The sequence below is a fragment of the Ranitomeya variabilis genome, chromosome 3 (genome assembly GCF_051348905.1).
Source record: "Ranitomeya variabilis isolate aRanVar5 chromosome 3, aRanVar5.hap1, whole genome shotgun sequence".
NCBI lineage: Eukaryota > Metazoa > Chordata > Amphibia > Anura > Dendrobatidae > Ranitomeya > Ranitomeya variabilis.
The window spans coordinates 200,210,152-200,225,409 of record NC_135234.1 but is presented as its reverse complement, the minus strand read 5'-3'; the positions used below and the strand labels follow the sequence as shown (position 1 = coordinate 200,225,409).

Here is a 15,258-nt window from a genome sequence, read left to right as displayed (position 1 = left end):
AAAAGGGTTAATGAGTGTTCTTGTAACTTTTCAGTCCAGGGAGGTCCTGACTGGAGGGTCCTAATTCCAACGTGGGTACAGTCACCAGCAGCGCTTGAGATCCTGAATTCTCTCCTCTGTGTCCTGAGAACTGGAGACTCCAGGGTTGTCTTTTCTTCCAGTGAACCTGAAAGCAGGAAGTAACTCAGCCACTCTGCTGTGAGTCTCTGTATATCAGGCTGGCAGGCTTTCTGCAGCAGCAATGCTACACACACACCAAGCAGTTTACTTGTCACACTCAGGGGTTCTGGCTTGTCACTGCGGTCACCGGGACTGCGCGCTCATGTCACTGTCAGGGGATACATCTTCTCTGACTATGGAGGCTTCCAAGTCCACACTCTCACATCCAGCCTCCACTACGGCTGGTATCTCAGCCTCAGTGCCCTCACGGGGAGCACTCTCTTTCGGGGAGTGTGGCGCTGCAGCCTGCTCTCTGTCTGGCGTGCTGTCCCCTCTGTCTCTCGCGCTATGCTCTCCCGCTCTTTTCTGACCACAACCCCCTCTCTTCCTCTCTGCCCCCAGCAGTCACATGGTCTCCTCTGTCCAGGGCAGAAAGTCTTCCCCCCGACAACCCAGCTGTCTGGCTAAGTGGTTCCAGGTAAGGAGCAGGGAAAGCAACCTCCTTACAGTCGTCGCAGTGGTATTGCTTTCCTTTCAAGGAGAGTGATGCTACGTTTGGAGGCAATGAAGGAGAACTCTTTGTCAGGTAACACAATGCATGCAACATGTTCACACTCCAGACCAGAAGGGGGAGCTCTAAGCCTGTTTAAGATGAACTCCCCTATAAGAACATCCTGATCTGGAGGGAAAGGGTTCAGTTCCGGTCAGGGAGACAGAGGGAAAGGAAGCATAGGAGCCGTGTAGCCTAAAGTGCTTCAGCTCCTAGGAAACAGACGGATAGAAAGCAGAACATATTGCAGCAAGTGTAAAGGAAGTCAGAGCAAAGGTGTCATGTCGGACGCTGTTCAGACCAGGTCATCCGACAGACAGCGGTAGTTCCGCTTTTGACCACTATTTGCTCATTGGCGTCGGCTAGATTTTGTCTAGCTGTTCCGGGGTTAATTTACCTGATCCTCGGATTGGAGACTGGGCCATGCCCATTGCCTTTTTATAGTTCTCCTGATCACTGGGTGTCGCTGATTATAGCTTCTGTCTTGCGCATTTGTTATCTCGGTCTGGAGTGGAGAGCTGGTCGTTAAAGTATCGTTGCTGGTGGTGTATTTTCCCTTGTCTTATTTACTCCTTCCTATATTTGTGTTTATTTTGCTCTGCACATTTATAGTGTATTCCTGAGTGCCTGCAGCGTGATGTATATTTTCCTTTATCCTTGTCTGTGCTAACTGTGGGTACTGGTGTATAGCATTCACTGGGTGGAGGGCGAAGGTTTCCAGCTCAGGGTTGTATCAGGAGGCAGAGTGAGGTTCGAGGCCTGAACATGCACACCATCAGTGTAAACTTCAGGTAGAGGGCCAGTCAGTATTTCCCTAGTCTTAGGGAAATTGCAGGGGCCCGGGTTATAGTCTCTCCGTGACAAAAGGAGAGATTATCAGAGGGAGACCAGTCAGGAGCAGGCTGCCTCCTTCTGAGGCGCAGAAATCCGGTGGCCGGAATACCGAGGGAGTAAGGATCTCTATGCTTTACTTCAGAGACCGGCAGGACAGCTATTTCCATGTTGCCTGCCCGACCTATACCCAGGAGGCACAGTGGCAACTCTCAGAGGCTGGGGCATGATAGAGTCCCAGTAAAACACCTCAAGCCACCGGTCATACGGGTTTGTCCTATCCATCTGGGGGACAGAGAGTGACATAACATCTGTAACATCTTCAAAAGTTGTGAGGACCTTATGAGAGGCTTAGCAGTAAGGTACTACAACACCACAGCGCTAGAGGAAGGCTACTGATTTCTACCTGGACAAGGGGACTCTGGATTTGCCTCCAAACCAGCCTGCCCTGTGGTCTGGTGCCCTGGACTGTGGATGCTGAAGCCTTCAGTAAAAGGTAAAGAGACTGCAACCTTGTGTCCTCATTCTTCCCTGCACCTCTCACCATCCACCATCCACACCCCGGGTTAGCCCTGGGGATATACTTCACCTGTGGGAAGGTATAGCATCTAGCTGCCATAACATCACCCCAGTGGACCCCTTAAAGCAGCGTCGGTCACCCTCACCGAACACCACAGGTGGAATCACTCATGAACATTATACCTTTAAATACCTTTCCCTTTATCTCAGACGTCCCACGGGCCATGGACCGGGTCAGCAACCGTGACATCCCCCCGTGAACCGAAGGACCCGGTACAGAGTACTCCACTGCCCTTGGGGGTGCTCCAACCTTTTGGTGTCACGAACAGGATCTACTAAAGCCTGAAAATCGGGTCATGTGTGCCTAACCGTGATTTGTGCTAAAAGACCGAGCATTGCGCATTGCCTCCAAAATCTGCCATTGCCGCGCCGCGAGGAGCGCAAGGGGGAGGAGACGTACTTTCGTGGGTGGAGCTAGCCAAAAAGAGCGTAAAGCAGGAAGAATGGGTGCCGCGCTGCCGCCTGGAATGCCGGAAGTGAAGACGTCATGCAGCTGAGCCGAAAGAAGAGACGCTGCAAAAAGCCGAGCGGAACACCGGAGGAACCGCTGCTGATTCCGGAGAGGAGCCCCGACTTCCGCCAGGTTAGCGAGGGGGAAGAACAATGTCAAACCCGGGAGGGGAGTTGGTGGCGGTCTCAGCCGTAGACCTAATGGCACCCCCAGGACCCGCGATAGACGCAGCCGCAGGCCTCGTACTGCCGCCAGGCCCTGCAGAGCCCGCCACTCCCATCAGCCAGCCAGGCACCGCCCCAGCTACAGCGTCCATCATGCCCCTCTCCATGCCGTACATACCTGGAGCAGCTTGGCTCCCGCAATATTCTGGAGAATCGCATACGTTAGCTCACTTTAAAGAAAGACTCTGCAGCTTGCTTGAAGTTTATCCCCTGACAGAGCATCAGAAAGTTCACACTGTATCGGGCCAACTGTTTGGAGTGGCCCTGAGGGAGGTGAAATCCTGGCCAGCTGCGGATAAAGGGACTGTGCAGCAGATCTTTGCTAAGCTTAAAACCACCTTTGACACCCGCACCGCTACAGAAATCAAGTTGAAGTTTTATGGGTCTAAGCAGAGGCCGCAGGATAGCCTATGGGACTATGCCCTTAATTTCCAGGAAGCACTGCGGGCAATCAGGCAGGTTGATCCTAACAGAGTGCAAGATGAAGACAAACTCTTAAAAGAGCGGTTCATTGAGGGACTCCTGTGTAATAATCAAAGGGCCCAACTGAACCTCCTGGCCATGCAAAATCCGGACCTAGCCTTTGCGCAATTCAAAGACAAGGCCATCCAGGTGCTACAGGAACAGCAGCCCAGTCGTGCAGTACCCCCTAGGTGTCAAGACCTCACGTACCACCAGAAGGTGGCGCCAGATCCTCAACTCCCTGCTGAGGCCGTTGCCCAGATCTTTGAAGATGATTGTCCCGCAGGACCACGCCTCCACAGCTGCAGGAGCTGACCAAGAACTTTACTGTGCTAGCCTGGACCATGCAGTCCCTACAGGAGGCCCCCAAGGAGAAGATCAAGCTGGCTTCCAGACCAGAGAATGTTCCCTGGCGACGACAGAAGAGGATCCCGCCGACCAGAGGAAGAGACGACGATCGTTATCAACAGGATGGACGACCCATCTGCTGCCGCTGCAATCAGGCAGGCCACATTGCAAGGTACTGTCATTTAAACGAGCGACCCCTGGGGCAGAGGGCCAATCCCCAGGACTAGGACGACCAGGCCCACAAAACTAGAGAGCCAAGTACGTTGGAGGATGACCTGTTCTCCCCATTGTGATCGACGGTATCCCCATGAACGCTCTGTTGGACATCGGTTCTCAGGTGACAACTATGCCTTACATCCTTTATAAACATTATTGGGCTGACACAGACATTACTCGTGGCCCTGATGATGATTTCACCATAGTAGCCAGTAACGGCCAGCCCTTACCACAAGTGGGATACAAAAAGGTCACCATTAAAGTGGGGCGGGTAGAGTTGAAATCCCAAGGGATAGTGGTTGTTGATATTGATTGCCGTGAATGTAACCCTATGATGACCATTGGTACTAATGTCATAGAAAATTGTCTTGCAGAGGTTATTGTCTTATTACAACAGGTGGCCCGAAACTGCTGGTTCCAGTGAACGACGTGTCCTGCAGAAAGAAATCAGAGCTCTGGTACAGAGACAGCAGGTAGAACTATCTGGTGGAGAAATTGGCCGTGCCACAGTGAGTGATTCAATCCCCATTGCAATACCTCCCATGAGTGAAATGTTAATATGGTGTTGGGCAGCAATAGGCCTCAGAGGTAAAGACTACCAGGCCCTGGTAGAACCTGTGTATTCGGATAGTAGGCCCACAATTCTGACAGCCAGAGGGGAGGTTGAAGTCTGCAAGGGGAGGATGCCAGGAAAAGGCCTTAACTGTGGATTGAAATAGGTCCACCTAACCAAATATGCCACACTTGCCAAACTGTTTACTGTTGATAATAATGTGATACAGGCAACAGAACCCTTGGTCCCATCCAACCAGGCGGAGGACAATGGCTCTGCCGGACAAATGGAAGATTGGTGTCAGAAATTACACGTAGGCACTGACTCTACACCATCACACCAAAAACAAGGGGCTTACAGGGTGGTCCATGAGTATGAGCGGGTATTCAGCAAGCACCCCCTAGATTTTGGGCAGGTAAAAGGGATTCAACATCATATCCCCACGGGAGATCATCCGTCCTATACCTCCAGCTCATTGTCAGTGTGCCAAGGACATGTTGCGAGAGATGAAGGAGGCTGAGGTGGTTATAGACAGTTGTAGCCCCTGGGCAGCTCCATTAGTCCTTGTCTGAAAGAAAGATGGCATGATGAGGATGTGTGTAGATTATAGGCAGATAAACCGCATTACACACAAGGATGCATACCCTTTGTCTAGAATAGAAGAGTCATTAGCTGCTTTAAAATCTGCTAACTACTTCTCTACCTTGGATCTCACCAGTTGATACTGGCAGGTTCCCGTAGCAGAGGCAGTCACCACACCGATGGGTCTCTGTGAATTCAACTACATGCCGTTCGGACTGTGCAACGCCCCAGGAACGTTTCAGAGGATGATGGAGTGCTGTCTTGGACATAAGAATTTTGAAACTGTCTTGCTGTATCTGGACGATGTCATCGTCTTCTCCAAGACTTATGAGGACCACCTGAAGCACCTGGCAGAGGTGTTCGAAGCCCTGTCCAACTTTGGCCTAAAGGTAAAACCATCCAAATGCCATCTGTTAAAGCCCAAAGTGCAGTACCTGGGCCATGTAGTGAGTGCTGAAGGAGTGGTCCCAGACCCTGACAAGGTCACTGTGATCAGAGACTGGCCGAAGCCCAGCAACCTTCATAAAGTCCAACAGTTCCTCGGGTTGGTAGACTTCACCAAGAAAGCCGCGCCACTACAAGACCTGTTAGTGGGCCAATCCAAGAAAACCAAGGGTAAGAATACCCCATTTGACTGGGATGACGGACTGGAGAGATCCTTCACTCATTTGAAGTTGGCTATGACGCGAGATGAGGTATTGGCTTACCCTGAATATGACCAACCATTTGTGCTGTACACGGATGCCAGCAACATGGGTCTAGGAGCCGTGTTGCCCCAGGTACAGAAAGGCAAAGAAAGGGTAATCGCTTACGCCAGCAGGAAACTTTGTCCCACTGAAAGGAACCCTGAAAACTACAGTTCCTTTAAGCTGGAGTTCCTCGCCATCGTCTGGGCAGTGACGGAGAGATTCAAGCACTACTTGGCCTCAGCAAGATTCACCGTCTTCACGGATAACAATCCACTGACACACTTGGATACAGCAAAACTTGGTGCCCTGGAGCAACGGTGGATGGCCCGGTTGTCCAATTATGATTTCACCATCAAGTACCGCACAGGGCACAAGAATGTGAATGCCGATGCATTGTCCAGAATGCCCACCTTGCCAGAGATGGGAGAAGATTCAGAAACACTTGGAGAAATAGAATTGCCAGCTTTCCATCGCCCCAAGGCAACTCAGTATACTCATCATGTGAGGAACAGGCACAGAAACAAGCCAGAAGCCACGCTGAATCCCCTGCCCCACCATGGATGGGCAGAGACTAGTGTTGAGCATTCCGATACCGCAAGTATCGGGTATCGGCCAATACTTGCGGTATCGGAATTCCGATACCAAGATCCGATACTTTTGTGGAATCGGAATCGGAAGTTTCCAGTGTATGGTTCCCAGGGTCTGAAGGAGAGGAAACTCTCCTTCAGGCCCTGGGATCCATATGAATGTGTAAAATAAAGAATTAAAATAAAAAATATTGATATACTCACCTGTCCGGAGGCCCCTGGACATCACCGCTGGTAACCGGCAGCCTTCTTTGTTTAAAATGAGCACGTTCAGCACCTTCCATGACGTCACGGCTTCTGATTGGTCGCGTGCCGCTCATGTGACCGCCACGCGACCAATCACAAGCCGCGACGTCATCCCTCAGGTCCTAAATTCCCTTCTAGAAATTTAGGACCTGAGGGATGACGTCACGGCTTGTGATTGGTCGCGTGAGCGGTCACATGGGCGGCCGCGACCAATCACAAGCCGTGACGTCATCTAAGGCCCTGAACGCGCTCATTCTTAAGAAGGAAGGCTGCCGGAAAGAAGCAGGGCGCGTCCGAGGGTGAGTATATACCTAATAGGAATATACTCACCCTCGGCTTCTTTCCGGCAGCCTTCCTTCCTAAGAATGAGCGCGTTCAGGGCCTTAGATGACGTCACGGCTTGTGATTGGTCGCAGCCGCCCATGTGACCACCACGCAACCAATCACAAGCCGTGACGTAATTCTCAGGTCCTAAATTCCTAGAATTAGGAATTTAGGACCTGAGAATTACGTCACGGCTTGTGATTGGTCGCGTGGCGGTCACATGGGCGGCCGCGACCAATCAGAAGCCGTGACGTCATGGAAGGCCCTGAACGCGCTCATTTTAAGCAAAGAAGGCTGCCGGTTACCAGCGGTAAGGTCCAGGCTGCGTCGGAGAGGTGAGTATATCAATATTTTTTATTTTAATTCTTTATTTTACACATTAATATGGATCCCAGGGCCTGAAGGAGAGTTTCCTCTCCTTCAGACCCTGGGAACCATCAGGGATACCTTCCGATACTTGAGTCCCATTGACTTGTATTGGTATCGGGTATCGGTATCGGATCAGATCCGATACTTTGCCGGTATCGGCCGATACTTTCCGATACCGATACTTTCAAGTATCGGACGGTATCGCTCAACACTAGCAGAGACCCAGGACAGTGACCCCGTGGTCCGTTTGGTGAAAGAACTCCTGACGCAGGCAGGTGCACGCCCTGGTCTGGATGATCCACAAGAGACACAACAACTGTGGAAGGAGAAAGGTAAACTATTTATCTATGATGGTAAGCTGTGCCGGAGAAACATTGACCCATGCCCTCGTGAGTTAGTTTGGCAGATAGTGGTTCCGAGACAAGATGTGCCAATGGTTCTGGAAGCGTACCACGGTGGAGCAGGACACTTCGGATGGAAGAAGTTGGACAGTCTACTTCATGGAAGGTTCTACTGGGTTGGCATGAGAAAAAACATTGAAAAGTGGTGCCAAGAGTGTGGCCCATGTAGCCTGCGCAGAAAGGACCGTGACAGCCAGAGGGCTCCCCTACAGCCCATAGTCACCAAACAGCCACTTGAACTGGTGGCCTTAGACCACGTGAAGCTAACGCTCAACCGATCAGGCTATGTTTATGCTCTGACCATCGTGGATCATTACTCCAGATTCCTGGCAGTTGTACCTGTCAAGGATCTGACGGCAAGAACAGCAGCCAAGGCCTTCCAACAGCACTTCTGTAGACCACATGGGTATCCTGAGAAGGTACTTACTGATCAAGGTCCAGCCTTTGAAGCGGAAATGTTTCAAGAATTCTGCAACCTGTATGGATGCAAAAAGATCAGAACAACACCATACCACCCACAAACCAATGGAATGTGTGAGAAGATGAACCAAGTAGTGATTGACCTACTGAAGACCTTACCTATACAGAAAAGGAACTTATGGTCAGAAAAGTTGCCAGACTTGGTAGATTTGTACAACCACATTCCAGTGAATTCCACCAACTGTACTCCAGCATACCTGATGAGAAGAAGATCCAGCAAACTACCTATTGATCTAGACATGGGAGTCCTAACCCCAGAAAATGCCTCACCAGATGTGGATTGGGATACAGAAAGACAGCGAAAGTACCGCCAAGTACAAGAGTGTGTAGAAAGAGTCTATCTCAAGCCAGACAAAAACAAGAGAGAGACTATAACCAACGTGCTCCTGCAATTCCCTTGTCACCAGGTGAACAAGTGTTAAAGCATAAAAGGAGAATGAACAAACTTGATCAGTGGGAAGCAGAAGCATATACCATCTTACCGTCCAAATTTGACAATACTAAAGTCTGTCTTATCAGCAAAGATGGAGGAGAAACTTCGACGGCAGTATCCAGAGACCATCTCAAGAAATGCCCTGATAAATTGAGGAACAGAGAAACCGATCCAGGAACATCTCCACCTATGGAAGAGAAGATGATACACAATGTTCTTGGAGATTTTCCCCAGTCTTGGACTCAAGTACATCAGGCCATCGTGATACCTGTCATAACTTTTCCCCAGCTAGAAATACCAGAACAAAATGTAATTGCAGACCATCCTGAACCAGAAGAGACTCTGCACCAACAGGTTCAAGCAGCAAATGTCACCCCAGCAGTGGAACCAGAGAATCCACCTTCTGCTATTGGTGAATCTGTCAGACCTATGGTGAGTCTAAGAAGACCCAGACTCTTGCCCAATTTACCTACACAATACAGGCCTACAGATAGCACACACACTATTGGGTCCAGTACAGTAACAGCGGGCATGTTAGATCAGGAACTACGTAGGTCTACTCGTAGTACCAAAGGTCAAATCCCAGCTCGTTACAGGGATTAAAAATGTCAATAATTGCTGTTACATGTTTGAATTGCTTCCTTATCTTTGTTACAGGTTTAAAAATGGACATTGCGGTAATGGACAATGCTTACCCAAAGACTTTCCTTGTAAATAGTTTGGCACCTCCAAGGTGCAGGTGCACCCTGGTTCTGCCCACCTTGCTGGCGTGGGTAGAGCCTTTCTTTGCTTCATCTGACCAAAGACAATAACAGATATACTCTTATAAATTTGTTAATGCAACGTTCAAGTGTCCTCACCTCCCATAAAGGGAAGCCAAAGTTTTATAATTGCTCAAATGTTTTTTAAAGGTGTTTTTCAAAATGTTTGCATTATTTAACTTGTAAATTGTTGTTTTCTTTTCCCAGTCCGGGAGTACTGGATTTAACAGGGGGGGGGGGGGGGAAGTGCGGCACAGTGGTATTGCTTTCCTCTCAAGGAGAGTGATGCTACGTTTGGAGGCAATGAATGAGAACTCCTTGTCAGGTAACACAATGCATGCAACATGTTCACACTACAGACCAGAAGGGGGAGTTCTAAGCCAGTTTAAGGTGAACTCCCCTATAAGAACATCCTGATCTGGAGGGAAAGGGTTCAGTTCCGGTCAGGGAGACAGAGGGAAAAGAAGCATAGGAGCCGTGTAGCCTAAAGTGCTGCAGCTCCTAGGAAACAGACGGATAGAAAGCAGAACATATTGCAGCAAGCGTAAAGCAAGTCAGAGCAAAGGAGAGGATATCAGAGGGAGACCAGTCAGGAGCAGGCTGCCTCCTTCTGAGTCGCAGAAATCCGGTGGCCAGAATACCGAGGGAGTAAGGATCTCTATGCTTTACTTCAGAGACTGGCAGGACACCTATTTCCACATTACCTGTCCCACCTATAACCAGGAGGCACAGTGGCAACTCTCAGAGGCTGGGGCATGATAGAGTCCCTGTAAAACACCTCAAGCCACCGTCATACGGGTTTGTCCTATCCATCTGGGGGACAGAGAGAGACATAACATCTGTAACATCTTCAACAGTTGTGAGGACCTTATGAGAGGCTTAGCAGTAAGGTACTACAACACCACAGCGCTAGAGGAAGGCTACTGATTTCTACCTGGACAAGGGGACTCTGGATTTGCCTCCAAACCGGCCGGACTCTGCCTGCCCTGTGGTCTGGTGCCCTGGACTGCGGATGCTGAAGCCTTCAGTAAAAGGTAAAGAGACTGCAACCTTGTGTCCTCGTTCTTCACTGCGCCTCTCATCATCCACCATCCACACACCGGGAAGCCCTGGGGATATACTTCACCTGTGGGAAGGTATACCATCTAGCTGCCATAACATCACCCCAGTGGACCCCTTAAAGCAGCGTCGGTCACCCTAACCGAACATCACAGGTGGCGTCACGAACATTATCCCTTTAAAGACCTTTCCCTTTAACTCGGACGTCCCACGGGCCACGGACCGGGTCAGCCACCGTGACATCCCCCCGTGAACCGAAGGACCCGGTACCGAGTACCCCACTGCCCTTGGGGGCGCTCCACTGGCATTTGGCAAATATTAATAATTATGGTAATCCTAATTGACCTAAAACAAGAAAGTTTTATTCTGATTTCTTGTCAGATATTGAGAAAAACATATGTGTCTTTTATACAGTGTATGTAAACTTCTGGTTTCAACTGTGTTTGGTATCACCGTAATTGTACTGACCTGCCAGGTCATTTTCATAAAATGAGCATTGAAAATTTTAAAAAGAATGCAGGATTGCTGTTTTTTTCACTATTTTGCCACACTTGGACTTTATTTCCTGCTTTCCAGTACATGGTAAAATGGATGGTGTCATTCAAAGGTACAACTTGTCCTGAAAAAAGAAGCCCTCAGACAGCTATGTAGATAGAAATAAAAAAGGTATGGCTCTTGGAATAAAAGAGGAAAAAAAACAAAAGTGCAAAACCATAAAATCTCCCAATCAGGAAGGGGTTAAATACATGCTTTATATACATGCTACATAAAACCGGACATGGATCTGTGAAAAAACACAGATCTGTAAATAACAGACTATAGATTATAATAAGTGTTCTGTCCACATGCACGTATGTTCAACACGGACAAATGAAAGAGGCCTTGTACTGATCAAGGTACAAAAGTAAATGCAGCTTTTCTTACCAGTAACACTCTGGCAGCAGCCACTTCTTGTTCTCTTGCTCTGAGTCCACCTAGTTCTGTATCCTTTTCTTCAAGAAGTTTATCATACTGATGCTAGAAGACAAAATATAGAAAGAAAATGCGTTTCCCAACATAAACATCTATTTATGACTACTCGACTATTGCATATTTACCAAGCAATAGTAAAAGCTTACATTGAGTTGAGACTATGTAAACTGTATGCATATATACTGTTCATATATGTTATAAAAAGGGTGTAAGGAAGTGAAGAGGTTAATTTCAGATTGCCTTGAAGTTTAGGGCAGTGAAGTAGATATGGAACAATCGTGAATTAAGCAACATATGTTCTAGAAGATTACATTATGATCTGATTTTATGGCACATAAGAAAAGTGGAAAAAAATGGCAGGTGAAAATTAAGAGCGTGTCTATTCTTTGGACTATATAAATTAACACCTTCAGCCTTTCCTTATTTGTTGACCCTACGTTTTCCTTTCTTTTTTTTTTCTTTGCTTTTGTACAGTGGAGATGTTTAGGCAGTGAAAAGGATAACGTTCCAATTGTATTACATCTGCCTGAACCAACAGCAATAGACTGTCCTGTGTTGGTAAGTGGTCATTCATAACTTTCATAGATCATACTAAAAGGGCCTGAAGAAGTCATAGATCATACTAAAAGGGCCTGAAGAAGTCATAGATCATACTAAAAGGGCCTGAAGAAGGAAATGTAATCACACAAGGGCTCTATGTAGAACCATTATTAGCGTACTCAGATGACTCTTTGTACCACAGCAGTATTAACTTACACCAGAATCACGTGTTGCTAAATCACAGTAAAGGCTGTGGATGCTGTTCCACGAAGCTTTGCCAGGATTTTTACTGTTTAATCAGACCCTTTCATTGTAATTAATACAAATTAAGTAGTAATATTAGTAGCAGCAGAACTGGAGCCGAGTGTCATTAGCATATCGCATTTGATGCGTTCACATGTGAGAATCAATGGATGCAGGAAAAATGCTTCATAAAAATGTGCATTTTTGCAGTTTTTCATGTTTTGTATGCATTTTCCCCAGTCATTAGAATGGATGAAAACTCTGTAAATACTGACATGCTGAAGATTTTAAACTGTTTCAAATCTGCATGGAATAAACAAGCAAAGTGTGCATTAATTTCAGAAATCTCATTCACTTTGTTTGGGCAGTATATTGCAGCGTTTTTCGCTGCACAAATGTGACATGTGAAAATATCCTTAGACCACGAGCACGCTTTGAGTACTTAGTGAGTTTTTTATCTCAGTATTTGAAGCCAAAACCACTCCTGGTTTGGGATTACGATTACGAATACTGAGATAAAAAGACTAAAAAAATACTGAAAGTGTGCACGTGGCCTTACTTATCATAAAATAATTTTCCTGGTTTTTTTTATCATCTAAATCTAAGGTGCACTCTATATTCTGTTGTGTCCAATTGTCCAAAGAATACAGTGACTGTTTCATGCAACTTGTTTCTAAACACACCCAGGAAGCCATAATGCGGACTCTACTTTTGGGTTTCCCTGTGCATCAATCCCACTAAGGTACATTCTACAGGATTATGGGGAAGGAGACAATAGGTCGAGGGTTGCAGTAGCTCAGATGGTGTTGAGGTGGCCGTGTGGTCATTACAGGCTGTAAGCTTCTTTGAAGAGGTGAGTTTTCAGGTTTCTTTTGAAGGATCCAAACGTGGTGGATAACCGGACGTGTTGGGGCACGGAATTCCAGAGGATGGGGGATATTCGGGAGAAGTCTTGGAGGCAATTGGGTGAGGAGCGAATAAGTGAGGAGGAGAAAAGGAGGTCTTGGGAGGACTGGAGATTACGTGAGCGAAGATAGTGAGAGATTAGTTTGTAAATATACGGAGGAGAAAGGTTATGGATGACTTTGTAGGTCAGTGTTAGTATTTTAAACTGGATATGTTGGGAAATTGGGAGCCAGTGAAAGAATTTGCAAAGAGGGGAAGCAGGAGTATAGCGAGGAGAGAGATTAATTAGTTGGGCAGCAGAGTTAAGGATGGACTGGAGGGGTGCGAGACTATTACAAGGTAGGCCATAGAGGAGGATGTTGCAGTAGTCAAGGCGGGAGATGATGAGTGCATGCACGAGCATTTTGGTAGAGTGAGGGTTGAGGAAAGGAGGGATTCTGAAAATATTTTTGAGCTGGAGGCGACAGGAAGAGGCGAGAGCTTGGATGTGTGGTTTGAAGGACAGGGCAGAGTCAAGGATTACTCCGAGACAGCGGATTTTGGGGACAGGGGAAAGTGTGATTTTGTTTATTTTGATAGATAGATCAGGTAGGGAAGATATGCGAGATGGAGGTAAGATAATTAGTTGAGATTTGTCCATATTGAGCTTGAGGAAGCGAGAGGAGAAGACGAAGGATATGGCTGATAGACACTCTGGGATTCTGGAGAGCAGAAAGGTGAGAGCTGATTTGAATGCGAGTGTTGCTTGTTTGAATGCAGTGAAATCATCTTGTGAATGCGTTTTCTTCCAACGCAGTTCTGCAATTCTGGATACTTGCCAAAGCTTTTTAGTGATGCTAATGTGTCAGGGTTGTCTACTGATTTGTCGCACTCTGCTATGCATGACTGGGGCGACCGTGTCAATAGCTGATTCAAGAGTGGCATTGTAGAAATCAGTGGCAGTGTCTGTGTCATGGAGTGAGGATATGGATGCTAGTGGTAGGATAGAGTCAGAGAGTGTGTGGGTGTCTAGGTGTGCGAGGTTCCTGCGTGGGTGCGCATGTTGCTGGACATGGGTGACAGGTGAGGAGGACAGGGATGAGAAAGTGAGTAGATGGTGGTCAGATCGAGGGAGAGAGGAGGTGGTGAAGTTAGATAGGGAGCAGAAACGGGTGAAGAGAAGGTATAATGTGTGTCCGTCTGTGTGGGTGGCTGAGGAGGACCACCGAGTAAATCCAAAAGATGAAGTAAGGGACAGGAGTTTGGAGGCTGTTGACTGGTGGGTGTCAATGGGGATGTTGAAGTCACCCATGATGATGGTGGGAATGTCAGCAGAGAGAAAGTGAGGGAGCCAGGTGGAGAATTGGTCAATAAAGGCAGTGGTCAGGCCCGAAGGTCAGTATATGACAGCCATTTGGAGGTTGTAGGGGGAGTAGATGCTACTGGTGGACTTCAAAAGAAGGGAGGATAAGGGAGGGTAGAGGTGGGATTGGGTTAAAGGTACAGTTGGAAGAAAGGAGAAGGCCCACTAATCCACCATTTTTGTTGCCAGGGTGAGGAGAGTGGGTGAAGTGGAGGCCACCGTAACATAGTGCAGCAGGGGGGGCTGTATCAGAGGATGTCAGCCATGTTTCGGTGATGCCCAGAAAGAAAAGATTACGAGAGGTAAAGAGGTCGTGAATGACGTGGAGTTTATTGCAGATGGAGCAGGCATTCCATAGTGATCCAGAGAGAGGGTGCAGGGGGGGTGAGCGTCATGGGCACGGATTTAAGGTGGGCAAGGTTTCAGGTGTTTATATTGGGTTGGGAGCGATAGGAGGGGGTAGTAATGGGAGGTAGGAGCTGTGGGGGTCCAGGATTGGGAGATATGTCACCAGCAGTGAGGAGAAGCAGAGAGAGACACAGCAGGTGGGAGAAGGAGAGTGGGTGGCTTGTTTTGTGTTTTATTAACAGAGATCTGAGGTTGAGGAGCAGGTCAGCAGAGGTGGTGAGGTGGGGAGGCAAGAGGGAAGGAGAGATTATTTCTTGGTTAGAGGGTGATGGGGTTTGGGGATAGCGAAGGAGAGTGAGGAGTAATGGAGCCAACACTGTTAGAGCATATGTCAACATGATGAGAGTAAATGTGGAGGAAAGGGAAAGAAGTTTAGTACATTTATTATCAGTGGTTAGTCTTACCTTCTTTTCACTTCTGGCACATTTCTGGCTTATTTCTGATGTCATCCTTCTAAAAACAGATCACGGTCCAGACAGACCTGTGTCTCTGAATTTATAACAGGCTAAGTACACATGAAATAGGCCAAATGTGATCAGGAGG

General features: G+C 47.8%; 1 protein-coding gene across 1 annotated transcript in view; it reads right to left on the bottom strand.

Annotated features, from left to right (window-relative positions):
* The window catches only part of LOC143817644 (synaptonemal complex protein 1-like), a 307,299-nt gene that overhangs the window by 104,182 nt on the left and 187,859 nt on the right, over positions 1-15,258 (bottom strand). Inside the window, exon 8 of the mRNA XM_077299137.1 lies at positions 11,229-11,321. Coding sequence (XP_077155252.1) covers positions 11,229-11,321 — 93 coding nt within the window. The remainder of the gene's footprint in view (positions 1-11,228; positions 11,322-15,258) is intronic.